The sequence below is a fragment of the Plecotus auritus genome (genome assembly GCF_963455305.1).
Source record: "Plecotus auritus genome assembly, chromosome: 9".
NCBI classification, from domain to species: Eukaryota; Metazoa; Chordata; class Mammalia; order Chiroptera; family Vespertilionidae; genus Plecotus; species Plecotus auritus.
Window position 1 is genome coordinate 138,145,481 of NC_137783.1, and position 27,452 is coordinate 138,172,932.

Below are 27,452 nucleotides of genomic sequence, written 5' to 3' on the forward strand. Positions count from 1 at the left end.
GATTCAACACAGTCCCAACAAAATTATGACAGACTTTTTCCCCAGAAATAGAAGAGCCAATCCTCAAATTTATAAGGCACTGCAAGGAGCCCCAAATAGCCAGCACCATCTTGAGAGAAAAAAATTGGAGGACTCAAACTTCTCAACTTTGAAAATTAATTCTAAAATTCTTTGAGACATCATGATAATAAGGAGAAAAGAGAAACAGAATCTAGTTGAGGAATAAGCTCCTGACTCCTTGTTCTGAATTAACAGTGTAACTCAACCTTTCAAGTGATTATAAATGGACTAAGAAGTTCTAGCAATGGGAGCAAACTCAAATGCCTAAAGAGGCCGGGCAGGAAACATAAGCAGATGAAGCAAGGCAGCTGGGGGCGGTGGTAAATCTGAGGCCACATGCCCAGTCTGAAGGGAGCAGCTGCACCTCTGCCCTGGCGAACTGTCTCCCTGTTGGAATGTGGGCATGGTATTGGATTTTCCATTCTGTAAGTGAAATTGAGATTTTTATGTTGTATGTTGGCATCTAATTTTTAAAAAACTATTTTTAACACTGCAAACCAAAGAAAACATCTGCAGTTCAAGGCACGTGTAGTCAGCTGACTACTAGCTTGTGATATCTTTCATAGCTTAAAGGCTGGATCCAGAACGCAAAAGAAGGAAAATAGTTACTATTAGTCAAATCCTCGCCAATGTTTAAAGTTAGCATACAGATCATGATCTAAACCTTTCTAATCCTTGTTAAATATTTAGTGGGTACTACATATTTCAATTAGGTGTTCTTTAAGATAGTATAGCTTTTAATGGGCCAGTTTTCAGTGGGGCACTTTGAACATGAAGTTCAAACATGCAAGCGCCTTGCACATAGTAGGTGGCAAATAACTGGTAGCTATTATTTTAAATCAAGGCTCCTAATCAATTTGAAAAATTAGCATAAAGCAGATTTTCAAAACCAACACTACACTCTAAAAAAAGAGATGACAATATAATGCATTCAATAATTTATCCTCTGTATAGTAGTTGGAAAATGGTGAGCCTTCATATTAAATGACAAAATAAATCATTTATATATCTTAGATGCTAGGAATATGGTTATTGGCATAACAAACAAGGTTCTTGCCCTCATAACATTTACAGTTTAATAAGGGAAATGAACATTACGTAGAGGCATCCAAAAATATTTAGTTAGAAACTATAATAAATGATATGACTAAATATTACAGTATGATGTGAGAAGAATAATGAGAGGATCTAATTCAAATGAGAAAGGAGTCACAGAGAAGGCTCCTTTAAGGAGCCGACCTTTAAATTAAGACCTAAAAGGACAAAGAGAGGTTAGCAACCTAAGGATATTATGTATGCAGCATGAGGAGGGTTGGGTAGAAGAGGAGGTGGTGACAAAAGCATTCCAGGAATGCTTGTGTGACAAGTGTGACGGGCCCAAATAATCGACATAGAAAAAATGGGAAATTAAATAGAGGGAGAGAGTAAAGTTATTGGAGGTAGTGAGGTGAAAGCTTTGAAGGGGACATTAAATGTCAGTGTTCTTCCTGGAGAAAAGATTCTGAAGAAGGAAGTAAAAATTTAAAAAAGTAGAAGAAAATCAGGAACTGAGGAGAAATAAGTGAAATGGAAGATAGGAAACAGGAATTTGAGGTTGAAGAAATTGTTTATTGGCTACATCCGGTTTCTGGGGAAAATGAGGGAAGCGAAGCGCTGGTGGGAGCAGGTGAAGATGACTGGCCAGAGGAACCCATAAATGTGAAGAGATTTACATGGAAGGATTTTCATTTGTTTATTTGAAAAATTACAAAAGTAACAAATATTCTTTAATATTTCAAACCAGGCAGCCACCCATTCCTGAAGTAAACACTGTTAATCCTCACAGAATGGTTTTTAGTGGTGAGGATGAGGATTAGTGACAAGCAAAGTCAAGTGGAAGTTTGAGGCAATTACACAGAGAAATCAGACCAAACGCTTTATTTCAGCCTAAATTTCTGCATTTTTCCTTGAGATCACTTCACCCACTATAACATTAGGTATTTTAGGAAAAAGTAACTTTTTTTTTATCATATGATCATTCAGACCCACTGCAATTTCCTGATTCCTAGAATGTGAGCTCCTTTGAAAAAGACAGGAAAAAAAATTTTTTTTTCAAATCTCAGATTATTAGACTACAACTCCATGAGAGCAGGAATTTCTGTCCAACTCACTGCTTCATCACTAGCAACTGAGAGATAAATTTTGTTGAATGAATGAATATACCAATACTATGAAGACAAAACCACAGTGAATTCAGAGTAAAACAAAAAGTGAAAGAAAAGAAAAAGGAAAAGAAAAGAGAAAGGGAGGGATGAAAGTGGCAATACTTTAGATTCTGACACTTATTCTTGACTCTTCTCTCCCACACCTCACACCCCGTCAATGGTCAATGGCAAGTCCTGTCAAACCAGCTCTTTAAATAGCTCTGCATCTCCATGCCACTTATTGTTCTACTGTAACTGGCTCCTAACTGGTTTTTGTCCTCAGTCTTACTATTTACTTTCCATACTTTTACCAGTGTCATATGTGAGAATACCACACAAATTCCTAAGGTTCTACTAATTTCCTTCTTACATGTTAAGCGCTAGCCAAAATGAACCTATTAGTGTTTCCCAAAGGAACCATGTTGTTTTATGTTATAATACTTTTAAAACTCTTGCTTTTTCTTTTTAGAATGTATTTTTTATTTGCTTAATAGCTTTTACTACTCCAAAATCCATTCCAACTGCCTTCACTCCTTTATAGCCTTCCCCAGCTTCTGCAGGAAAAACTACTTCCTCCCTGTACTGTCACTGAATCCTACACATGGCTCTAATAATCGCTTACACTCTATGGAAACTATTTCTAGACTACTCTGTTTCTTCTTCTGGAATGTGAGCTCCTTGAGGGCAAGTATTGCCATTTACTCATTCATATTTCAAGCACCTCGTACACTATCTGATGGATAACACATTTAAAAAGTAATACTCTCTTTTAGTCAGCTTTCTGGCTTCTTCCGCCCTAGCTTTTTTCACTTATTAGGCGTGGGACCTAGAACAAGTTACTGAACTTCTAAATCTCAGTTTCATTTTCTATACAACAACTATATTAAAAGTATCTAGCTACCACATAGGATTGCTGTGAAGAAAAATGAGATAATCTATATAGGGAGTACTTAATAAATGTTAATGCTATTTATTACCATTATTTCATTTCTGATATTGTCTTTTTTATGTTTAGAAATTCCATTTGTACCTTTCTAATAGATTCATGTTTTCCTTTACATATTTGATCATATTTATATGATTTAAAATAACTGTTCAAAGGTTCTTGTTAGCCAAAACCGGTTTGGCTCAGTGGATAGAGTGTCAGCCTGCGGACTGAAAGGTCCCAGGTTCGATTCCGGTCAAGGGCATGTAACTTGGTTGCGGGCACATCCCCAGTAGGAGGTGTGCAGGAGGCAGCTGATCGATGTTTCTCTCTCATCGATGTTTCTGACTATCTATCCCTCTTCCTTCCTCTCTGTAAAAAATCAATAAAATATATTTTTTAAAAAAAAAGGTTCTTGTTAGCTAATTCTATCATCTGTCATTTCTGGGTCTGTGTTTCTGTTGATTGATTTTTCCTCCTGGTTATGGGTCATATTTCCTGCCCCGTTTAAGGTCTGGTAATTTTTAATTGGATGCCAGACTTTGTAAATTTTATGTTGTTGAGTGCTGGATTTTACTGAATTCCTTTAAGGAGTATTAATTTTGTTTAGGTATATAGTTAAATGGCATGCCTATAAGTTGAATATTTTTGCTTGTAAGCTGATGAGGATTCTATCCAATGCCAATGTCCTATGTATTTTGAGGTTTCTCAACTCTGGCTGGCAGAAGTGTGAACTACCCCTTATCCTGTGTATACTTCAGGAAGTGTTCTCTGGTGGTTCTTTTTCCAACCCACACATGTGCAGAATTTATAGCCAAAGACTCAAATATCTGCTTGAAGCTCTCCAGAACTGACTGAGCTACTTACTCCCTCCTCTCTGGTACTCTGTCCTGCAAATTCTAGCCACCTTGGTTTCTCTAAACCACAATCTCTGTCTCCTCAACTCAACTCCTCAACATGATGATCTTCCTTCCTGAACCGTCACTTGGCAACTGCCTCTCAGGGACCACAGTCCTGTTTCATACATTGGACATTGTCTGATTTCTAGTTGTGTATGGCAGGCGGACAACTCCCTTAGTAGGTACTTCTTCATGGGCTGAAGAGGAGGTACCTATCATTTTATTAAGTGAAATATATGTATTCATTGATAAAAACACTAACTTCAAAATAAAACTCTAATAAACTATGAAAATAAATGTGGACAAAAACTTTTGAGCCAATATTCCTACAGAAGTGGAGATTTACTTCAAGGGAATTTCAATATTTGCCAGACTTGAAAAATTCATATTAATCTTTCTACATTGAAAGAAATCCCAAAGCAAGAAGTAGAATTTTAAAGTTGTTTGAATAGACTTTTTTTTAAATTTAATAAATCTTTATTGTTCAGATTACTACAATTGTTCCTCTGTTCCCCCCCCCCCCCACATAGCTCCCCTCCACCTGGTGCCCACCCCACCCTCTGCCCTTACCCCTCCACAACTGTCCTCATCCATAGGTGTATGATTTTTGTCCAGTCTCTTCCCGCACCCGCCACACCCCTTTCCCGGAGAATTGTCAGTCCACTCCCTTTCTATGCCCCTGATTCTATTATATTCACCAGTTTATTCTGTTCATCACATTTTTTATTCACTTGATTTTTAGATTCACTTGTTGATAGATAGGTATTTGTTGTTCATAATTTTTATCTTTACCTTTTTCTTCTTCTTCCTCTTCTTAAAGAGTACCTTTCAGCATCCTATCTAATAAAAGAGTAATGCAAATTGACCATCACTCCAACACACAAGATGGCTGCCCCCATGTGGTCAAAGATGGCTGCCTCCATGTGGACACAAGATGGCCACCACAAGATGGCCAGCAGGGGAGGGCAGTTAGGGGTGACCAGGCCAGCAGAGGAGGGAAGTTGGGAGCAACCAGGCCTGCAGGGAAGGGCAGTTGGGGGAGACCACGCCTGCAGGGGAGGGCAGTTAGGGGTGACCAGGCCTGCAGGGGAGGGCAGTTAGGAGCAAACAGGTTGGTAGGGGAGCAGTTAGGCATCAATCAGGCTGGCAAAGAGTCGTTAGGGGCTGATCAGGCTGGCAGGCAGAAGCAGTTAGGGGCAATCAGGGAGGCAAGCAGGTGAGCAGTTGGGAGCCAGCAGTCCTAGATTGTGAGAGGAATGTCCAACTGCCTGTTTAGGCCCGATCCTACCGTGATTGGGCCTAAATGGGCAGTCAGACATCCCTCAAGGGGTCACAGATTGGAGAGGAAGCAGGCTGGGTTGAGGGACACCCCCCCACTCCCCATGCACAAATTTCATGCACCAGGCCTCTAGTTGCATATAATACTGGTTTGGTGGTGATGAACTCCTTTAGCTTTTTCTTATCTGTGAAGCTCTTTATCTGCCCTTCAATTCTGAATGATAGCTTTGCTGGGTAGAGTAATCTTGGTTGTAGGTTCTTGCTATTCATCACTTTGAATATTTCTTGCCACTCCCATCTGGTCTGCATAGTTTCTGTTGAGAAATCAGCTGACAGTCGTATGGGTGCTCCCTTGTAGGTAATTAACTGTTTTTCTCTTGCTGCTTTTAAGATTCTCTCTTTGTCTCTCTCTTGGCATTTTAATTATGATGTGTCTTGGTGTGGTCCTCTTTGGATTCCTTTTGTTAGGGGTTCTGTGCGCTTCCTGGACTTGTAAGTCTATTTCTTTCACCAGGTGGGGGAAGTTTTCAGTCATTATTTCTTCAAATAGGTTTTCAGTATCTTGCTCTCTCTCTTCTTCTGGCACCCCCATAATTCAGATGTTGGTATGCTTGAAGTTTTCCCAGAGGCTCCTTAGACTATCTTCATATTTTTGGATTCTTTTTTCTTTTTGCTTTTCCAGTTGAGTGTTTTTTGTTTCTTTGTATTTCAAATCTTTGACTTGATTCTTGCATTCCTCTAGTCTGCTGTTAGGTCTCTGTATAATATTTTTTATTTCAGTCAGTGTATGTTTAATTTCTAGTTGGTCCTTTTTCATATGCTCGAGGGTCTCGCTAAATTTATCAGCGGTTTCTAGAAAATTCTTGAAAAACCTTATAACCGTGGTTTTGAACTCTATATCCAGTCGTTTGCTTTCCTCCATTTCTTTCATTTGTGATGTTTCTTTGTCTCCGCATTTTCGCTGCTTCCCTAAGTTGGTAAAGTATCTTTGTGTGGTAGATGTCCTATAGCGCCCAGTGGCTCAGCCTCCCCAGTTACCTGAGGTGGACACTCTTGGTGCACCCCTTTGTGGACTGTGTGTACAGCCTTGTTATAGTTAAGTCTTGATTGTTGTTGGTATCACTGGGAGGAATTGACCTCCAGGCCAATTGGCTGTGAGGATCAGCTGTGTCTACGCCGGGAGAACTTCTTTGCTGGGGACAGCCTTATGAGACAAGACTTGCAAAATTGCAAAAGCCTCTGTGCTCAGCTTGGATGGGGCGGAGTCTCAGGGCTGAGCAGACAGCCTTGGCTTCCCGTCAGCCCTGCCCTAATAGGCCCCTGGGTCTCAGTGTCCCTTAGTAATCGCTGCAAGCACCTCTGAGAGAAAGCCGCCCTCGAGTTTCGCCCACTATCAGACAGTCCAGTTTCTCCCCAAATGAATCTGGATTCCCAGAAACTCGCCCAGAACTGGAGTTTAGCACAGTCGGGAGCTTATGTCTTCCTTCCACTAGAGAAAGCCAGTGGCACACTCAGCAGTCAGTCCTCTCTGTGCGCAATTGCGCGCGTGCCTCCAGACCTCTGCCTTTCACAGCTCAGCTGAGTTTCCGTGTGCTCCTCTCTTTTGCCGACAGTCCAGACTCCCCCCGTATGAGTCTGGGACCCCAGGGTCTCGCCCGGAACTGGGGTTCAGTGCAGTTGGAACTGGGGTTCAGTGCAGTTGCGAGCTTCCGTTTCTCTCCCGCTAGAGAAAGTTAGCCAAGCACTCAGCCGTCCGTCCTCTCCACGCGTGTCTCCATACCTCAGCCTTTTGCAGCTCCTCTGAGTCTCTGTGTGCCCCTCTCTTTCCTTTTAGTTGTAGAATTTCCACTCAGCCAGCTTTCCTGTGGTTCTGGATGATGTCCGTTTTGTCTTTTAGTGGTAGTTTTGAAATTGTTGTGCGAGACAGCAGTTTAGGTGTTCACCTATACCGCCATCTTGGTTTATCTAGACTTTTTTTTTAAAATCTTCACCCAAGGATATTTTTTTTCCCCATTGATTAAAAAAAAAAAAAAAAAAAAAAAAAAAAAGAGTGGAAGGGAGAGGGAGAAACAGAGAGAGAGAAACATCAATGTGAGAGAGACACATCGATTGGTTGCCTCCCATACGCACCCCAACCAGGGGCTGGGATAGAGCCTGAAACAGAGGTACGTGCCCTTGACCAGAATCGAACAGCAACCCTTCTGTCCTCAGGTCAACACTCTAACCACTGAGCAAAACCAGCTAGGGCTGCATAGACATTTTTGCTTCCAAGAGTTTAAAGTTGCCTAATAGCAAGAGATTCGCTATAGTCTTCATGAGGTTATTTGAAATTCAGACATAGGAAAATTAGCATTATTCACTACTCAGATATGCAGAAATGACATTGCATCACTGTACTCGCTGAAAACTTGGATAAACTGTTTCAGAAGGGATCAGGTCCTTATTTTTCACAAAGTGACTTCAGTTTTAGATATATTTTGCTGGAACTCTGCTCTTCTTTGCTACCTCCCAGAAGAGTTATTTCCTCTTGATAATGCTATAATATGTACATGATGTTCTAAGGAAGTTGTCTGCAGGAGAATAATATAGTAGAGTTCCACTGAATAGGAGTCTGGTACTTGGCATTCTACTTGAAAAAAATGGGGCTTAATACTTACTTTTGGAACCCTGCCTCTGAATGTTTTTGCTCATTTTGGATTAAAATTGGGGAATGACACATTCTGGAACAGAAAAATATTCTAAAGTTTCCTGGAAGAAACTGAGAATATATTAAAGCTATTTATCCAAATATTTTAGTATCACCTAGACACAAATGTTGCATTTGGTCTTTAAGAAATCAGAAAGTGTCTGATTAAGAAGCATAGCAAGAAATATCCAGCATAAAATCTAGGTCATGTTTATGGCACAGAGGAAAACTTGGAGGTGCTCCCTCTCAACAGCTGGATGAATCAATGGCAGCTGCTATAAGAAAGATAAAGAAACCCACATCTGCTTAGAGTCCACATGCTATATGGATCCCTTGTGATAGTAAATAAATTCTTAAAGAGGCCCCACTTCTAAAGCAGGAAGAGAATTGAGGACATTTAAAGACTGTTTTCCATAGTTATCTCCATGTGCTATTTCACAGAAACCAGCTGTCTATATGCACCATTCTTCAATATAGAGAATATTCAATACATATTTGCTAACTGATTAAGGGACTGGGAAGGATTGGGAAAGACAGGTTCTGTTGAAATAGTACAAACTCCACCTACACATTCACAGCTCCCAGTTTTGTTTATTTTGAGACCAACGGGTTAGTTTTTCTGAGGTAGTTCACTTAAAATTGGGTCACATTAATTTTTGCCCACTAGTAGATATATTCTGTAAAGGAGATGATGCTATTCTCAGCACATTAAGATTGTTTGCACAAGAATGTAATTGAGATGGATGGTCTCTAGAGGGTGCATGTCATAGAAGCTGTATATGATTGGAGTAGCAGAAATAGTAGAAATAGCACATTAGCAAGTTAGTAAATCTGAGTTCTATTTCCAACTTTGCTACTAATCCACTGTGCAATTATACAAACTACATAATTTCATTGTTTATAAAATGGGCACAATAATACCTACCTTACTTATTTCTTAGGATAGTAGAAATGGTCTAATAAGACACTAAGTAGAAGGAGTTTTAGAAAAAAAATTTCAGTAGCTAAATATAAAGTAGCAGTAGCATCTATTTGAGCAGGATGGGGGGATCTTACATACTCAATGGAAGCAGGGAGTGTACTTGTTTACTTTACTCTCACCCCAGTGCCAGGCACATGGTAAGTCCACCAGAAATAATTCATTGAATGAATGAGGAAATAGTTTAGGCCTTCCTCTACTTTAAGTTACAATCACTAAAGAAACTGTGTTAAAAGTATTCAATAGTAATTTTAAATAACACACAATATGAAGGTGAGGATACAAACAGGCCCTTAACCAGTTAACTGCCACAATATTTTGAATTTAATTAAAAAAGGTCCGCCGCTTGCGTCTATAGACGCTTATGGTGTACAAATGGTTAAAAACAGATGTGAAGCAAGGTTTTGAGGTAGAGATGCTAAATCAGAAAATTTTGGAGCAATTTAATGTTTCAATGTTCTGAATGTAAGAATCTAATTCCGTTTTTTATAAAAAGCTGTCAGTGGATACCTTTTGCCTTTCATCTCACCAAGATCTTTAAAATCTCAATAAAGACATTTTCAATCAGTGTTTTCCTTAATATTTTCTTTAGAATATAATCAGAATATGCCAAACCAACAGTATGCAAATACAAAAATGACTTGCATTTTCCCATGTACATAGCTCTTCTCTCAAGGATTTGTAAGGTGAAATGAAAAATTTACTTTAGTCAACTTTATTCTATTTCCCAAAATCTATATTTCTAGAACCTGACCTATATTTCCTGTTGCTTACTGAAATTTGTTAACTGTGTCCCAAAGAAGTATAAACTTTTAAAAAACTTACATCACATTATTCACATTAGACAAAATGTGAAAACAACCCAAATATCTATCAATGGATGAATAAATAAATAAAATGTATACACATACAATGGACTATTACTTAACCCTAAAAAGGAAGGAAATTCTGACACTTGCCACTACATGCATGAACTCCGAGGATGTTATATTAAATGAAATAAGTCATTCACAAAAGGATAAATATAATATGATCTCATTAATATGAGATACCTAGTGTAGTCCAATTCATAGAGATAGAAAGTAGAATATTAGCTGCCAGGGGCTAGGGGAAGGGGAAAATGGAGAGTTAGTGCTTAATGAGTAGAAAGGTTCAGTTTGGGAAGATGAAACAGTTGTGGAGATGGATGATCAGGATGGTGTCAGAACTATATGAGTGCACTTAATGCTTCAGAACTATACACTTACCCGGAAATTTATAACTGGTTTTCCCACTCATCTTACATGCCAAACCAAATCACCAAGTCCTGTGGATTCTGTCTCTGAAAGTACACCTTCCATCTCTACAGCTGCTGCCTTGGCTCTTGTTTTCTCGCACCTCACATACTGCAAGTCTGCCAACTATGCTCCTGGCTTCTAGTCTCACCCTCTAAGCCATTTCCATACTATCTCTAGAATGCTCTTTCTAGAACTCAGATATCATCACATCACTCTTCTATAATCCTTCATATAGTGCCTACAGAATGAAATACAACTTTTTTTTTATGGCAAAAAATGTCTTTCAGTACTCGAGTCTTTCTTTTTTTCCATTTATGCTTCTACACTACAGCACATGCTCTACCTACTAGTAGAATGCCTTCCTCTCTCTATCCATGTGTACAACTTCTATTCACTCTTCCTTCCCAACTGAGATCAAACAGCCAGTTCTCAGGAGCACCTTCTCTAATCCACTCTCTCTCCATTCTCTAACAATAGTATTCCCATCCCTCCCCCTACCCAGGAGTTTATTTCTTTGCAGTCACATCATTCCTTGAATTTACCGCATGGCATTGTTTTGTTGTTGTTAATCCCAAGGATATTTTTCCACTGATTTTTAGAGAGAGTAGAAGGGAGGGGGAGAGACACAGAAAGAAACATCAAATGTGAGAGAGACACATCGATTGGTTGCCTCCCACACGCACCCCGACCAGGGCCTCGATTGAGCCTGAAACCGAGGTACATGCCCTTGACTGGAAACGAACCCAGGACCCTTCAGTCTCTATCCACTGAGCCAAACTGGCTAGGGCTACTGCATGGTATTTTAATATTTGTCAAGAGCAAAGGCTCTGGAGCCAGATGGCCTGGGTATGAATCCAGCCCCAGCATTTACTGTTTAACCTTGCCAAGTTACTTAACCCCTCTGATCCTCCGTTTCATTAGTTATAAAATGGAGTTTACAGTATCCACCACAGAGAGAGGTTGTGAAGAGTAAGTGAATTACTGCATGTCAAGTGAGCAGAGCTTCACTTGGCTCTTAATACACTCATTAGTGATGGTGATGTGATGGTGGTAGTAATGGAGGTAGTATTTCTGACACAAGAGGAACAGCTCCTCAAAAGTAAGATGTTCCTATAACCTTGAATAGCATGAGAGCAAACAATATTTTTTAAAAATATATTTTTATTGATTTCAGAGGATGGGAGAGGAAGAGAGAGATAGAAACATCAACTCTGAGAGAGAATCATCAATCAGCTGCCTCGCGCACGCCCCCTACTGGGGATCAAGCCCGCAACTTGGGCATATGCCCCTGATCCCATTCGAACCTGGGACCCTTTAGTCTGCAGGCTGACGCTCTATCCACTGAACCAAACTGGCTAGTACCCAAACAGTATTTATAGGAACAAAGAAAGATAAAAGTTTGGTAGGAAGAAAAGAAAGCAAGAAAATATTTGGGAAGACTTACCGCCATTTTTGCCCACAGTTCGGAAGCATCTCCAGAAGGCCCGTAGGAATGATGCCCTGTTGTGAGGGGTGGCTTGGATGAAGCTGAATTCCCGAAAAAGAATGTGAGTTCCCTGACATACACTGTTAAAGCTGCAAAGAGAACAATCAAGAACTTATCATTAGATGGATAGTTATGGAAGATTGAAATCAGAACGAAAAAGCAAGACCAGACAGAAGCACTGCCAAAAAGGGAAAAAGGATTTTTTTCTCCAATAAGACTCTGAACTATAAATTAGACCAAGTCCTTCTAGAAGGAAGTCTCTTCACATAACCATATCCCTCTGAAAACTGTTTCAGTCCAGTTCCTCTGAGCACTTCCCCCCTTCCCACATACACACCCTGAGGAAATTTTAGCAGTCACTGGAGCATCTCATATAGAGGGAAATCTTTCAGTCTTTAATTGGCTGACATTGGCACTCATATTTTTTGAAGAATACTCCTCTCCCTACCTGTTTTGGAATTATGTTTCCTTCAAGATTTTCTTTCTGTACTCTCTGACCTGTATCAGCTGCTATATGAACAACATAGCTTATGGGACATAACCAGCTTGTCTGTTCCAGTTTAGGGGTGGTGTTGCATACTTCTCTGACAATAACCTCAGAGGAAAATCCATGTGCCAAAGGATATAAAAGGTTCCAAATAGAACACTAAAAGCAATTAAGAAGAACAAGGGTAAAAAGTGGCCCCTGAATTAAAGTGTGAAGCAAAACCCCAGAGCCCAAGTGAGTCATTGTTTAAGCTGGGCTGCGGAAGGGGAAAAAATATATTCCATTGCCTTTGGGTTCTTTTGCCAAAGAAGTAAAGGCTGTAGAGCCTGGCGTAATCTAAAAACTGAAATTCCACCAAAGAATAGGCAATTATCCAGTAATCAACACTACCTAAGGCAGACTTCAGGTTCCAGAAAACTCCTAAATTCCCTGACAAGTAAATCATGAATGGGAAATGTGTTACTGTTATAGAGAAGCAGACATTAAAATGAAGATGGCAAGTAATAGAGGGACAATGGTCATTCCAAATGCCACTCTTCATTTGTTGACTAACGAGATAAAATGAACCTCTGAACTGAACAGGAGAAAATGTCAGGAGCCATCCATTCCATTTTTCTTTTCCCTGACCAAGTTCAGAGGGAAGTGTCTAACATGTCTTTAAGATATAGTATGTTATAGGATAAAATAAACTTCTTCCTGTTACTATTAACAGTGATATATTAAAAAGTTAATTACACACTCTTCTTCCCTCTTAGAAAAGTAGCATAGAAATCTAATTCTAAGACACTATGAGAAAGTATGAGGACAATACCCGGCAAAGAATTAGGTTAGATGAGAGATGTTTAAAAAGCAATGAAAGTATTAAACTAACCATACAGTTTGTGGCAGTGCTATTTATTGTCTTGAGCAAAGGAAAATGAAAAAGAAAGCAAATGAGCTGTTACAGATAAATGGAGTAGGCCACATTTCTAGTAAATGAAGTCTAAAATGATAACATAACATTCCTGACTAAATTTATGAAGCTACCCAGCAAAGACTTAGTCCCAAAGTGTGCATCATACCCAACAAGGGTAAAATGCTGGTGTCTAGATCATGATCTTGTTTGTAAAAGAACTAATTAAAGTGAAATTATATCCTTAATGTAACTTTGAAGAATATATATTTAAAAAACACTAGAGAGTAATTTATGTTAAAGAATCTGGCTGAGCTTCATTATACAGATAAGTACAAATTTACACAAAATTATAACATAGGAATTTTATAAAACAAATTGATAGGGCAAGGGCTTATAATATTGAATATGAAAAGATTTACAATTTTATTTACACTACTGCCTTTAGATAATCCATACTGATAAAATTCACATTTAACTAAAATAAAAATAATTAGAAACACTTGAATAGCATGGCAACTGGTGAGTATGGGGATCATAATCACTTTACCTAAAGAATAGATGATCAATATGATCAGTGAAAATTCTTTTAGATAAGATGGCTCTAAGAGCAGAAAATGCAATATTGCTTAAAACTTTATTGGCTCTCTTCAATCTGAAGTATCTTTTTTCTATCTCCAGCTGTTAAAACTCTAATCTTTCCAGACCATCTGCCATATTTGACATAAAGTCTTTTCATGATTCTATCCCCATGCTCAATTCCCAGCATATCTCACTTTTAACTCTCTAATGGAACTCATAATTTGCTGCCTTGTTTTTAAGTTATTCGACTTATTTCCCCTATTAGATTATAAGTTCTGTGGAGTAAGCAATTCGGTTGTATTTAATAAGTATCTTGTGGGGAAATATTTTGAGGCTGTGGAAATATACTGTCAACTCTTCAAACTTTCATTTACTAGTTTTGGTATCTATTGACTTTGTATCTAATAATTCTTGCTAGAAGCAATAACAATTATGATGGGTTTGCCAGATGGCTATTTCCCCTTCGTTAAGTCATTTCATCTACATTTATAATTTGACCTTCTATGGTACAAAGAGCTTACCTTTCTCATCCATTCATTATTTATTTATTTACATTAGTCTGGATTCATGAATTCTTACTTTATTCAATAGGTTATGATCCTTTATTATCATTATTTATTTTGTTGCTCAAATTGTCCCAGATGTAGCTGTGGGAGCTCCTTCAAGCTGACTTCTGTCCTTTTGACATGTCTACACAATTCTTTGGTTACTTTGCTTTCTTTCTGATAGAATAAGATGTTCCAGGCCCATCTTGTTCTTTCTCTAACCCATCTTGGAACCAGTCATTTATCCTAGAAGCCCAAGTTGCTTTTAGTAAAAAACAGTGTTTAAAAACCAAGATCTAGGTAGGTGCTGGGTGTGCTTTGTGCTCCAAATGTGTCATTGCTTCTAGGCTCTCTCAGAAGACAGTTAAGAAACAGATGAAGGTCTATACACACACATTCTACACAAACGTGCACATGTGCATGAACGCACACATACTTATTTTCATTTCTATGTATCTAGCTATCTACATATATTAAAACCCATGAGTTCACACTGATTCAATTCCAATATATTGCTACAAGGTACCCTCTATTCTTTCCCTTTTATATATGAAACTTCCTCTTCTCACAGAGACATCCAGCTTCCATTATCCATAATATATATTTACTTATTTGCTCAATCCTAAAATGTACAGCAATTGCTAATCCATGCCTCTGTGTAAAAGCAACCTCCTAATTAGAGTTCAACACTTACCTAGAGCACTTTTTGTGTTTAGCCCAAGGGAGGGCAAATAGTCCAAATGCTGTGTTCAGAAGGTACTTAGTCTCACCCTGGCCAGTGTGCTCAGTGTTTAGTGTTGGCCTGCTCACTGAGAGGTCCCAGGATTGATTCTTGGCTGGCTCTGGTAGAGACGCATGCAGGAGGCAACCAATCTATGTGTCTCTCATATTGATGTTTTCCTCTCTCTCTGCCCCTTCCTCCCTCCCTTCCACTCTCTAAAAAGCAATGGAAAAAAATCCTTGGATGAGGATTAAACAAAAAACAAAAAAAAATTACTTAATCTCCCCAATTCCCTTCAGTATGTTTATTTTATTCATTTGAAATACAGTTTGCTTCATTTATTTCTGTCTGAATTCCATTTTAGGGTCCCTCATCCTTGTTAATTACATACATAGCTTTCTTGCCTATGTGAAATATTAACATAGTTCCAAAAGTAAGTGTCACCTTCCCTCCACACTTGCCCTGACCATGACCTCCTGGTTTATAGGTCAAGGCTTAACCACTGAACCAAGCTGGCCAAGCGCTAGTGTGAACTCTTGATACAATTTCATTTTCTCATTGGGGTTGTCTTCTGCTGTTTTTTATTTTTATAGATTTCTTTTCTTTTTATATTTTTAATTGACTTGAGAGAGAGGGGAATGGAAAGAGGAGGGAGAAAGAAACATCAATTTGTTGTTCCACTTAGTTATGCAATCAGTGATTGACTCTTATATGTGCCCTGACCAGGGATTGAACCCAAAACCTTGGCGTATTGGGATGGCACTCTAACCAACTGAGCTACCTGCCCAGGGCTTGTTTTCTGCTATTTGAGATGAGCTTTATTTGCAAGGAATCCTAAACAAATCTACAAAGAAGCAAAATGTGAGAACAAATCATATCCAATTATGTAGCACAAACTGGCCATACCAAAGGTGATACAAATACAGAATATGGATCAGCCTTTGAAAAATAAGTAAGATCAAAGATCCAGAGCATCTTAGGAAGAATCACGATTTAAAGTAAGCTTCTGTTGCTTCTATAAACAGAAAGGAAAAAGATATTCTGTGTAGGAGAAAAAGAAAACTTCTGTGGCATATTTCCCTCAAACACATTGGCAAAATAAGCAGACTGGAGTTTTGTTTTGCAGAAAGTCGCCAAACCCTAAAGATATATTCCTGTGGCATGATTTAGTCCCCTGAACTAACTATCCCTGGATTTGTTCTCTTTATTTGTAAAAATCAGATGAAGTCTAAGCCCTTTAATGTTTTCTTTCCATTGCCTATCTGCCACAGAATTTGGTAATGCTAACTTGATGAAAGAAATTAGCAGAACATGTCAGCTTGGTCTATGTTGCAGAAGGCCAAAGTAGTTTGGACAGCACACTTGGACAGAATTGCCTTACACCCATTTCTTGCTTACAGTGTTACAAAGAAGTTTCTGTACAAACGTTTAATGCTCAATTTCTAACAACTTCTGGCTATTGGGCTGTTGTTATCTATACTTCAAACACACAACACACCTATTAAAGGGAAAAGTGAGTGAATAATATAGTCTTACATCCAAGGAGAAATTTGACAAAGTGTGGCTTTAAAATATGGTACATTTCAAATAAGGTTCTGCCGTATGCATCAGGTGAACCAATTGTAGGGTCTCTATTGGCCAGGAAGAACTAAGTGTAAAAGTATAGAAAATAGAAACGGCCCACACTGCAGATGAGTACTCAGATCCTCATCTTCTCATTCCCAGTATTGGCTAAATTAGAAGTAGAATGTCCAAGACCTTGGGCTTCTAAAAAAAAGTCCCAAATTTAGGAAGAAATCCAACAGGGATTAATTAATCCTCAGTCACTTTCTAGGATAGATGAACCAATTTGTGAGACCTGAGTTGCCATTGTGGTGAATAGGATTCATAATTTCTATACAGCAAAACAACTGCATCAGAGGCTTATTGGTTCACTCTAAAGCCTTAAGCACTGGCATTTCATACCAAGATTTTTTTTTTCTGCCTGACTGAGTAATCCTTAGTAGCAGAGCTAGTTTTCAGACCATGACATCAGTGAGATCGTATTTGACTTCATTTTGAAGATAAAAACTCACAAGACAGGCCCTAAAAGCTGTGGAAAGCTTCTGCAATGGTCAGCATAAGCAATGCTGAGTTTTCTCTCCTTGGTTACTTCACCAAGTGCTCTTTTGTCACCAAATCCCAGGAGGAATCTTCTTAAAGCTGATGCTAAGGGGGAAGAGATGGTTTCCAGATAGGGTGATCTCCAAGCAAATTCTCACCAAGAAGGCTAACCAAAGGACTTAGTTCTCACACACAGTTTCCTGAAAGTGAACTGCTCCCCACTGCATCTTTGATTATAACTCAGCTCCCTGCCAGAGTTAAAAAATGTTTCAAAATCCCTTTTCATGCCTTCACATTTCAGAACTTATTGCTGAAGGCCTGGCGTGCTATGGTCAACTCCCAATTGCATGTCATTTCCTTACCCACCGAGGATCGAGGATCGGTGGAGAAGCAAGATGATTCATTAACATCTGTTTCCCCTTGCAGTTTTAAGTGTTAAGGAACATCTCCTTATAAGGTTGTTTACTCATGCCAATAGAAACAGGCAAATAAATACCTCAGGATGTGAAATCAATGCACAGAGCACTGGGAGAAGGTTAGTACATACATACTCTTTATAGCATGTTAGAAATTTAAATTAGAAAAAGACAATGTAGCAATTTAGAAAACACTTTTCATACACCATGAAAACAGGAAAAAGTGTGTTTACATTATAATTTTAACTACATTAAAGTAGATCTGCATAAGGAAAATATTAAAAATGTAAAAGACAACTGTATTTATTAATTGTATTAAAGTTTTTGGCTTATAATTGATTTCCTCCTCTGTATTTCAAATATTCAGCAATGTTAAGTTAAATTTTTGTAATATATTTTTTAAGAACAACATACCACAAATCTTTAATTTGACTCATTCCTACAAGGCCTTCTAACAGAGCTCTTGATAACAGAACTTCTAGGAGCATTCTCTAATTTCACTTGAAATCCAGAGTAGCTGTGTTTTCATGGTTTCTCTGGGGAAACATCCCTGGTCTTATAGGAAGTTTCTGGACAAAGAATATTCCTTTAGAATGCTGCAATATTTCTGTATCCTGCTACATGTTACATCTCATGTTCATTCATCTGTGATCTCTACTAGTAAACCTGTCATCTGTTCTTTCTTTCTTTCTCTTCAGCTCTATCTTTAGTTATCTGCAGACAGATCCTGCAATTCCTTCCCCACAACGTGATTCCTCTCTACCTCCAGATCTCAAAAGCAAAAACAGTTTTTATCTATTTTACTGCCAGATTACATATCATATTCTCATCTAATTTCTTATCAGTTTTCATTAGTTTTTTCAACTCATTTCCTTCCAAGTTTTCCTACCCATTGCATATCTGTGCTTCATACAGCACCAGACAAAATTTTTAGGTAAATTCTATCCTATTTTCTGCCTATAGTTATAACTTTTAAGTACTTTCATGTCATCCTTTTTTCTCACTAGAATCTCCAAAATGTTCCCATTAGTATCACCTGCAGGTTTCATTTAAAACACAACACTATTTTATGGGTCCCTGAAATGTAACAAATTCCTCCCTCCATACCACCCCATTCATGAGCTAGAGGTATTATACAGTATCTATCAACCCTCTCGGTTCAAAGTCCAGCAAGTAATTCTTAAACCTCCACCCTTTGTTCTTATTCAAGATGCTATGAATTAGGTTAAAAAAATTCTTCATATAAATGCTTTAGTCATAGGCCATGTCTTCTTGTTTGTTTGTTTTTTTTTTTTAATATATTTTTATTGATTTTAGAGAAAGAGGAACGAGAGAGAGGAAGAGAGAGAGAGAGAGAAACATCAATTGGTTGCCTCCTGCATGCACTCCCACCGGCATCAGGGATCGAACCTTCGGTGCACGGGATGATGCTCAACAAACTGAACTACACAGGCCAGGGCTTCTTTCATTCAATCATAACTTAAAATGATCATAAAATTGAAGGGTGGTTGGAATGCAGGACTTGTACTTTTAGAGCCACATACATCAGACTTGTGGCTGCCGATTACATGCTCTAACTTCATTGTTTATCATGTCTTATGTTACTACCATTATTTCCAGAGTCACCTCCTTTTTGTTATTTTTTGTTTTATCTCCATAGCTGGTCTCACTTTTTAGAAAATAATTGCAGTTTCTTTCAGTACTCAAGTATACTTACTGTTTAGAGCTACTGGTAAATTATATATATTTTTTTAAAGTACTCATTTTCCTGGCTTTTGTTGGAAGCTATTTTGTGTTATTTTACTTTCCACATTCAAGTTCATTCTTCCCAACTTTTTGCATTAGTTTGGAACTCCTAAAATAAGAGAGCTCTAGGACTACATGATTAAAGAAGTCTTAATAATTAAGTAGTCTATGATGGGGGGAAAAATCCTAATACCTTTATTAAAATCTCTTTCTTATTTATTCACCAGATTTCAATGTCACTTCTATTTGTTTTCTTATTTCCAACAAAGAATTTTATTTCTAAAGATGTAAGAGGGAAAAAAACTCTAGCTAGTAGGCAGAATTGTACACCAAACTCTGGTAAACAGATGAGACTCCAATTTTTTATTTGGTTAAAGACCTCAGAGAAAGAGGTGCCATAATGTTTCTGAAGATCCTGGTATAGCTGGAAGTCTTAAAGGAAAAAATAAAAGTTTAATAAGGGCTTCCTATTCCCTAAACACCTGTTTGTCAGGTGAAGTTGTGAATTCATTCACACAAAACTTTCTCTGCAGCATAAATCTTAATATTGATTTATTTTAGAACATCAGCACTCTCTAATTCTCTACTTGGTGCTATTTAACTAACTAACAATCTCCTAAAAACCCAAGGACATTTCTCAATAATCTTTTGTGACTGACTACAAATCAGAAAGCAACTATAGATGACAGAAAATGAAAATTTACTTTTTCTTCCAAACTTTCAAAGATTTCCTTTAAGTAAGAAATGTTTTTTAAAAGGGGAGGAAGGGAAGTACAAACAATAACTTGGAAATAAACTTGTACCTTAGACAGTAAGATATTGTAGAATTACCATATGTTCCAGCAATTCTACTTCTGGGTTTATAATAAAAAGAAATGAAAGTAGAGATTTAGGTATCTGTATACCCATGGTGATGGCACTATTATTCACAACGGCAAAAAGATGGAAGTAACCCAAGTTTCTATCAATGGATGAACAGATAAACAAAATGTGACACACGCATACAATGAAATATTATTGAGCCTGACCAAGGAAGGAAATTGTAATACATGCTACATGGATAGACTTTGAACACATTATGCTAAATGAAATAAGTCAGTCACAAAAAGACATATCTTATATAAGGTACCTAGAGTAGTTAAATTCATAGAGAGAGAAAGTAGAATGGTGGTTTATCAGGGACTGGGGAGAGGAAGGAACGGGAAGTTAGTGTTTAATGAGTATAGGGTTTCATTTTGGGAAGATGAAAAAGTTCCAAAGATGGATGGTCATGATGGCTGAAGAAGAATGTGAATGTACTTAATGTTGCAGAACTGTACACTTAGAAATGGTTAAAATTTTATGTTATGTATATTTTAGCACAATAAAAATGAAAGGAAGTTATTGGTGTCAAATACCCAGTATGTATATTTATAGAATTGCCTGATGAAATGAGAAATTGGAAGTTATAACCAAAACATTTTTCAGAGTAGTTCTGAAGCAGGAATGACTACAGCATTGCTACTTAAAGTCTGGATCAAGGATAGCAGCTTTGGTATCACTTAGAAGCCTGTTAAAATCAGAATTTCAGGCCCCATTCCAGACCTACTAAATCTGATTCTGCATTTCAACAAGATCCCTAGATGATTCACATGCACATTAAAGTTTGAGAAGCACTAGTTTGGGGCAAATCTAACCTCTTCCTAGCTGTGTGACTTTGGGCTAGGTACTTAATCACTTTGTGCCTCAATTATTTTTTATCCATAAAACTAGGGGTCCAGTGCACAAATTCGTGCACCTTGAAAGGAACTGTGGGCCGCAAGGCTACGGTGGGCACTGGGGCAGGTCTTGGCCCATCCCCCGCCCCCGTCTGGCCCCTGCTCACACCACTGACAGCGTGGAGCGATTTAGGCCGGCACCAGCAGCAGGTGTGAGAGGGACCAGTGCCATCAGTGGGTGTGAGCAGCGGCTGCTGCCCCAATCACCCCTCAGGAGCAGGGGGAGGTGGAGAAGGCTTCAGGCTTCTGAGTGATCGGGGTTGGCACCAGGCGCCAGCAGCGGGTGCAAGTGGCGGCTCCAGCGCCAGCAGTGGGTGTGAGCAGGCTGGCGCTGGCAGGAGGTGTGAGTGCCGGGCGGGACTGCGGCGCATGGGAGCAAAGAATTTTCAGTAACCACCAGAGGCTCACCCGATGACAGTGACCAGCGCCCTGCCTTGGTCTGATGCCCCTGCTCACCTGCTCCACCATCCTGCTGCAGCCGACGCCTGCCATGTTCTGCGCACCCCCTGGTGGTCAGCGCATGTCATAGTGACCGGTTGTTCTGTTGTTCTGCCATTTGGTCTATTTGCATATTAGGGTTTTATAGATAGATAGATAGATAGATAGATAGATAGATAGATAGATAGATAGGGGTAATAGGAGTACTTACTACATAAGGTTGCCAAAGGTTAAATGTGATAATAATGCACATTGTATAATGTTGGCACATTTAGGGACTATTAACTATTATTATTACTTTGCTGTGCAGAAGTTCTGTCAAAGTTGATTTTGGGAACTTTTCTAGGGAAGTCAATATTTTCCAAAGGATAAGAATAGTGCCTGGGCCCTGACTGGTTTGGCTCAGTGGATAGAGCGTCGGCCTGTGGACTGAAGGGTCCCAGGTTCGATTCCGGTCAAGGGCATGTACCTTGGTTGCGGGCACATCCCCAGTAGGAGGTGTGCAAGAGGCAGCTGATTGATGTTTCTCCCCCATCAATGTTTCTAACTCTCTATCCCTCTGCCTTCCTCTCTGTAAAAAATCAATAAAATATATTAAAAAAAAAAAAAAGAATAGTGCCTGGCTTTAAGAGGTAATTGTAAAAGGAATATATGGGATATAATAGTTTTGGCAAAGGAAAAAAATGGAAATACTTTCTTCAGAAAACCCAATAGAGGTCAAATTCATTCACAGTAGGACAATTTTTTTTCTTGGTAAAGTAGGGGAGGACCAGACTAATATTATTTACAAAGTATAAATGGAATGGAAGCAGTTTTTAATGAAACAATGTCATATTTTAAAGATATTTTCGTGGTCAAATGGTATATTTTTCACATGTCTGAAATCCTCATGTAGGATATAACTTTTCAGCTGAAATATCACAAGTATATTTGACTTATGTGATGAAGGACCAAATATTTGTCTCAGGGAGCAAAGGGAAAGAAGGGGAAATATTGACAAGGGAGGAGACAAAAGAGACAGCTACACTGGCACCCATGAACTGCTAGCACCTGGGCCACAGCTCTCAGAAGATGTTGCTGAGTTCCTAACCTAATTTCTCTGGCAGGAGATCTTTCCTTGTCCTAGAAAAGACTTTTGGAGACAGAGAGGATTAACAAAATAATATTGTTAAGAAGTGAGGTTGCTGGGCTTGCACTTTACTATCCGGAATCCCTTTATCTTTCTTGAGAGCCCCCCAGATCTCTTTTATTCTAGGTCAGTAATTTAACACTCTCAGCTCTCAATTCAAAGCCTGTAATGACCTTGCTGTGCTGAATTATTAGCCCAGGATGTAGAAAGAGAGAGAGAGGGAGGGGGAAAACCCCCACTAAAAACAACAGAGGCCTTTTGATCAGAGCACCAAACTGCAGTTTGCTGTAACTCAAGCTGCCCATTCTTATATGGCAGGAATTAAGGACTACCCCTGCCAGGCAGGACCCTATTAAAAGACAATAGCTGTTTGAAAAGAGTAAGCAAGTTGATATGGATATAATAGGCCACATATGGGGGCCCCTTTCTACTCTGAAATAAAGCTCCTTCTTAAGAGTTGTGAGCTGAGAAATCCAGTATTCAGTACGGCAGGAGGAGGAGGTATAATAGAAGAGAGTGGGTAGCCATGCAGAAATGCATGAAGGTGCTTCAGAAGAAAGAGAGGAGGGTTTTGGGGAGCCTACAGAGATGAGCATCAATCACTGAGGATAGAGGCTTTCTGAATGGCCAGGTGTGAGCTTTTTAGGGCCAATGATGACAAAAATTTGGCAGGAACCAATCAATACAAGGTTAGTTTCTCGAATGGGTTAACAACAACAACAAAACAAGCAACAAAGTAGTAAACTCGTGCCAGGAATGATGTAGCTGGCAAAAAGTAATCCTTTCTGCCTTGTTTTAAACAACCTAACATATGAGCATCCTAAACTCCAGATGAATACCATCTAGTGCTGCTAAATGTTCTTATTGTTTTCTAAAAGCCTTGCATAACAAAGACAGCGGACCCCAAAGAATTAACCTCTTGTCTACAATCTACACCCCTCTTCAGATACAGAGAGGTAACCACAGGATACAGAACCTCTTACTCTATTAGCTAAGCCTTGTTTACTAGTTAACTCATGTTTACTTATCTATCACTGAACACCCTACCCATTAGCGGATGATGCTTTTGGGAATTTTAAATCCACAACTGAATTTCCCAACCACTGTTTTAGCTATCTGTAAGATCTTGTTAGTATGTTACAAAACAAGGAGTGATTTAAGAATGATTCAACATTTTTAAACACATTAATCTAGTTGTTTATAACTAAATTCTAAATCCCCAAATTCCTTAGCAAAACATATCCAAAAGATATTTTTCTTTCCTCCACCACCATTTGCTAATTGCCAAATGACAGTTCTCCAGTTCCCATCCACTGCAATTAACGGGTTAGTTTGATGGAATTCACAACTAAAGAAAAATACAATAGATTTCTACCATTTGTTTGTTCTACTAAGTGCTCAACAGGATGCAAGGCAAATCAAAGTGTCTTGCTGATGATTAAAGAGAAGACCTGGATTCCCAAGAAAAAAAAGTTTCATCACCATGGGGCTTAAGACTCCAAAATAAATATATTATTTTTATAACAAGTTATTCGAGATAATTGTTTCCATATAATATTACAAGTCTAAGCTACTCTCCAGTATGTAGACTCTGTTTCATTTCACATGGCGTCATCATGTAGGAAGGGAGGGATGAGAAATAAAGAGCAATGGAGAGCACCAAACACCAAGCTCATTTCCCAATTCATGCCCTAGCATATGGTGACCATATTTTCAGAAGTTCAAACTGGGACATAGAGTCTACAAAGGCTTTATTTGGTTTGTGGTGGGCTACTTCCCGGTTTGAGAAACAAGCTAAAGATTACAAATATAAAATGATTGGGTATTCATAAATGCCATATTAATTGATAAATATTAAATGCCATATTATTTGATAAATCTTTAGAGATATATTGCTTATGTAATATAAAAAAATTCATTAAACAAAACAGTATGTGTAGTGTGACACCATTTATATAAAACTACATATCTAGCCCAGCCAGTGTGCTCAGTGGTTGAGCATGGACCCACGAACCAAGAGATCACGGTTCAATTACCAGTCAGAGCCACATGCTTGGGGTTACAGGATCCCCAGTAGGGGGTGTACAGGAGGCAGCCGATCAATGATTCTCTCTCATCATTGATATTTCTATCTCTCTCTCTCTCCCTTCCTCTCTCTGGGGGGGTGGGGGGGTGGTGGAAACATATCTAGGGGTGTATATATGAACAGACAACATGTTTGAAAGAACAGAGAAAATGGAGGAAGGAAAAAAATTGAAGAAAATTTCTCAGAACTGAAAGACGAGTTTCCAGATTGAAAGGATCTGTTAAAGCCTAGCACCATGAATGTAGATGCACATCAAGACACATTATTGTAAAAAATTAGCCTATACCTTTTATTGGGGGTGTGGCAAGGTCACTTTGTAGATGAACATGTAGGATAGAAAATATTGGTGCAGCTATCTTTGGAAAATATAATCTGTCACAGTTGCCCTCTGGCCACAACAATTTACATTCCTTCCACATGTAAAATACACCCTGACCCCCTAAAGCCCCAAAGTCTAATTTCATTTCAGCATCAGCCCAAGGTCCAGGATCTTGTCATATAAATCAAGTTCAGGTACAGATGAAGTTTGAGTAATGCTATTTAAAAACAAAACAAAACAAAACAAAACAACACTTATAGAACTATTTTACCCTTTAAACTGTATGCGTGTATAACTTTGATTTTTTTTTTAATCAGGAAAAGAATACTCAGCTTAGAGGGCCACCTGTTCTGTGACACCTTCTCTGACCCCTCAAACTTAATTAAGATATCCTTCCTCTGGACATTCTTATTCTTAGCACTTGAATCTCTAGTTAGCTCAAATCACAAGTAATTTAATTACTGGCTAATTTAACTGTGAGTACCCTCAAGGTAGGTACCATGCCTTATTAATCATTGTTTTCTCAGCACCTGTCATAAACCCAGGCATATAAGGGGTATATAAGAAATATTTCCTAAATTGAATGATCTCAGTCAATGGCACCAACATCCTACCAATAGTAACATAGGATAGACCATTTCTATGACCAAACTATCTTTCTAACCAAACTACCTTTCTAATCCCTCTCATGTCTTCCTGGACTTATTACCTCACTGTTATAGACTAAATATTTGTGTCCCCTTCAAAATTCATATGTTGAAACCTAATCCCCAAAGTGACAGTATCTGGAGGTGGGGCCTTTGGGAGGTAATTAGGTCATGAAAGTGGAGCCTCCTGAATGGATTAGTGCCCTTATAAAATAGGCCCAGGGGGAGGTCGCTTGCCTCTTCTGCCATGAGAATATACAGAAAAAGAACAGCCATCTATGAACCAGGAAGAGGGTCTCAGTGGAATCTGCAATAGCCTTGATCTTGAACTTCCAGTCTTCATAACAGTGAGAAATAAATTTCTATTATTTTTGAGCTACCTAGTTTACAATAGTTTGTTACAGCAGCTTGAACAGACTAAAGGACTGATCATAGATCGTTTGTCATTCTCTACATAGACCAAGCCTCTGTGCCCTTGCTCTTGCTGTTCCCTGGCTAGAGATGCCCTCCCTGCTCAGTTCCCATTCTCTATTATTCATCTTCCAAGGAACACTTGAAGTACTACCTCTTTTGTGAAGCTTGCCTCAAAATCAATCTCTCCTTCCACTTATGCCAAAACATGTTGCCTAAAATTCTATATGGCACTCATTTAATAGCATCTTAATAACTATGCTTACATCTGGTTTTCTCCCTGAGTTCATAAGTTCCTCAACTGGCTTATTCATCTTATATCCTTCACTAGCATGGTGTCTAGCATATAGTAGGTCCATATTATAGTATAACAATATTTTGGGGGGATGTAAACTGCCATTATTTCCCATGAGAATGAAAGTGAATTCCTTGACCATGTCTGGCACAGGGATTGGCATATAGTAAGTACTTAATAGTTACCAAATTTTAAAAATTAAAAGAAGACCAGGCAGTAAATTTTATTTCTCAGAGTTTACAAGATACTGTCTTTTACTTCGCCTATCTTATCTCAACATAATTGAGCCTTTCACAAAATGGCCCTATCCTAACTATATATATCCTGTTTGTTGCTTTTCAACATGTACTTGTCTTCCACAAGTCAAATTAGACTTCTTTATGATCCCTTGCAGTGATATTTTCTACTTCTGTTAATATAATTATATTTCACTAGAATGAAAGTTCCCAAATTATTTCTCTTACAATAAAAATAGATTAGGTAATTTAGACTAACCCTCCTGGCTGAGAAAAACTGGGTAAATTATTAAAAACATATGTTTGAAGCCACTAAGGCAAATGAAGAATGACAAGGCCAAGTTATAAGAGGAGGAAAAATCACAAATAGGTGAGCCCAGCATTTGGAGCCACTTTTCCCCATGGGCAGGAATTCTAAATAGAAGGGTCCATGTATTGAATTCAAGGGATTCCACAAAATTGGATATGAAAAAAAGCAAATCTTTAGTTTTACTAACCTCTAATTGGAATTTAGAATTTCCTTCAATTATGAATGTAAACATAGAATTAGCAATATCTGTGATTTTTAAAAACAATAGAAATCTTAGATATTTTCATATCACATTAAAATTGTTCCAGGTCTCTCACAATATATTTATACTCATCACCACTTCAAAAACAATGTATTATTACACCCACTATAGTTCCAGGAGCCTCCGCCAGTCATAAAAGAGGGAGCTGATAGATTGAGCAGGTAATAATTTTGAATTAAAATTAAGTTCCTGAGTTTTCAAATGATTCTTGATGCTTGTTGATAAAAAAAACAAAACAAAACAAAAAAAAAACTGGAGTTCAGGACCCATCCAGGCTAGAGACAGGGAGGGACTCTG

General features: G+C 38.4%; 1 protein-coding gene across 1 annotated transcript in view; it reads right to left on the bottom strand.

Annotated features, from left to right (window-relative positions):
• CSTPP1 (centriolar satellite-associated tubulin polyglutamylase complex regulator 1) overlaps positions 1–27,452 on the bottom strand; it is a gene marked incomplete at its 5' end in the record, with an annotated part of 189,165 nt that overhangs the window by 89,683 nt on the left and 72,030 nt on the right. The window contains 1 exon segment of the mRNA XM_080642844.1: positions 11,732–11,862. Coding sequence (XP_080498970.1) covers positions 11,732–11,862 — 131 coding nt within the window.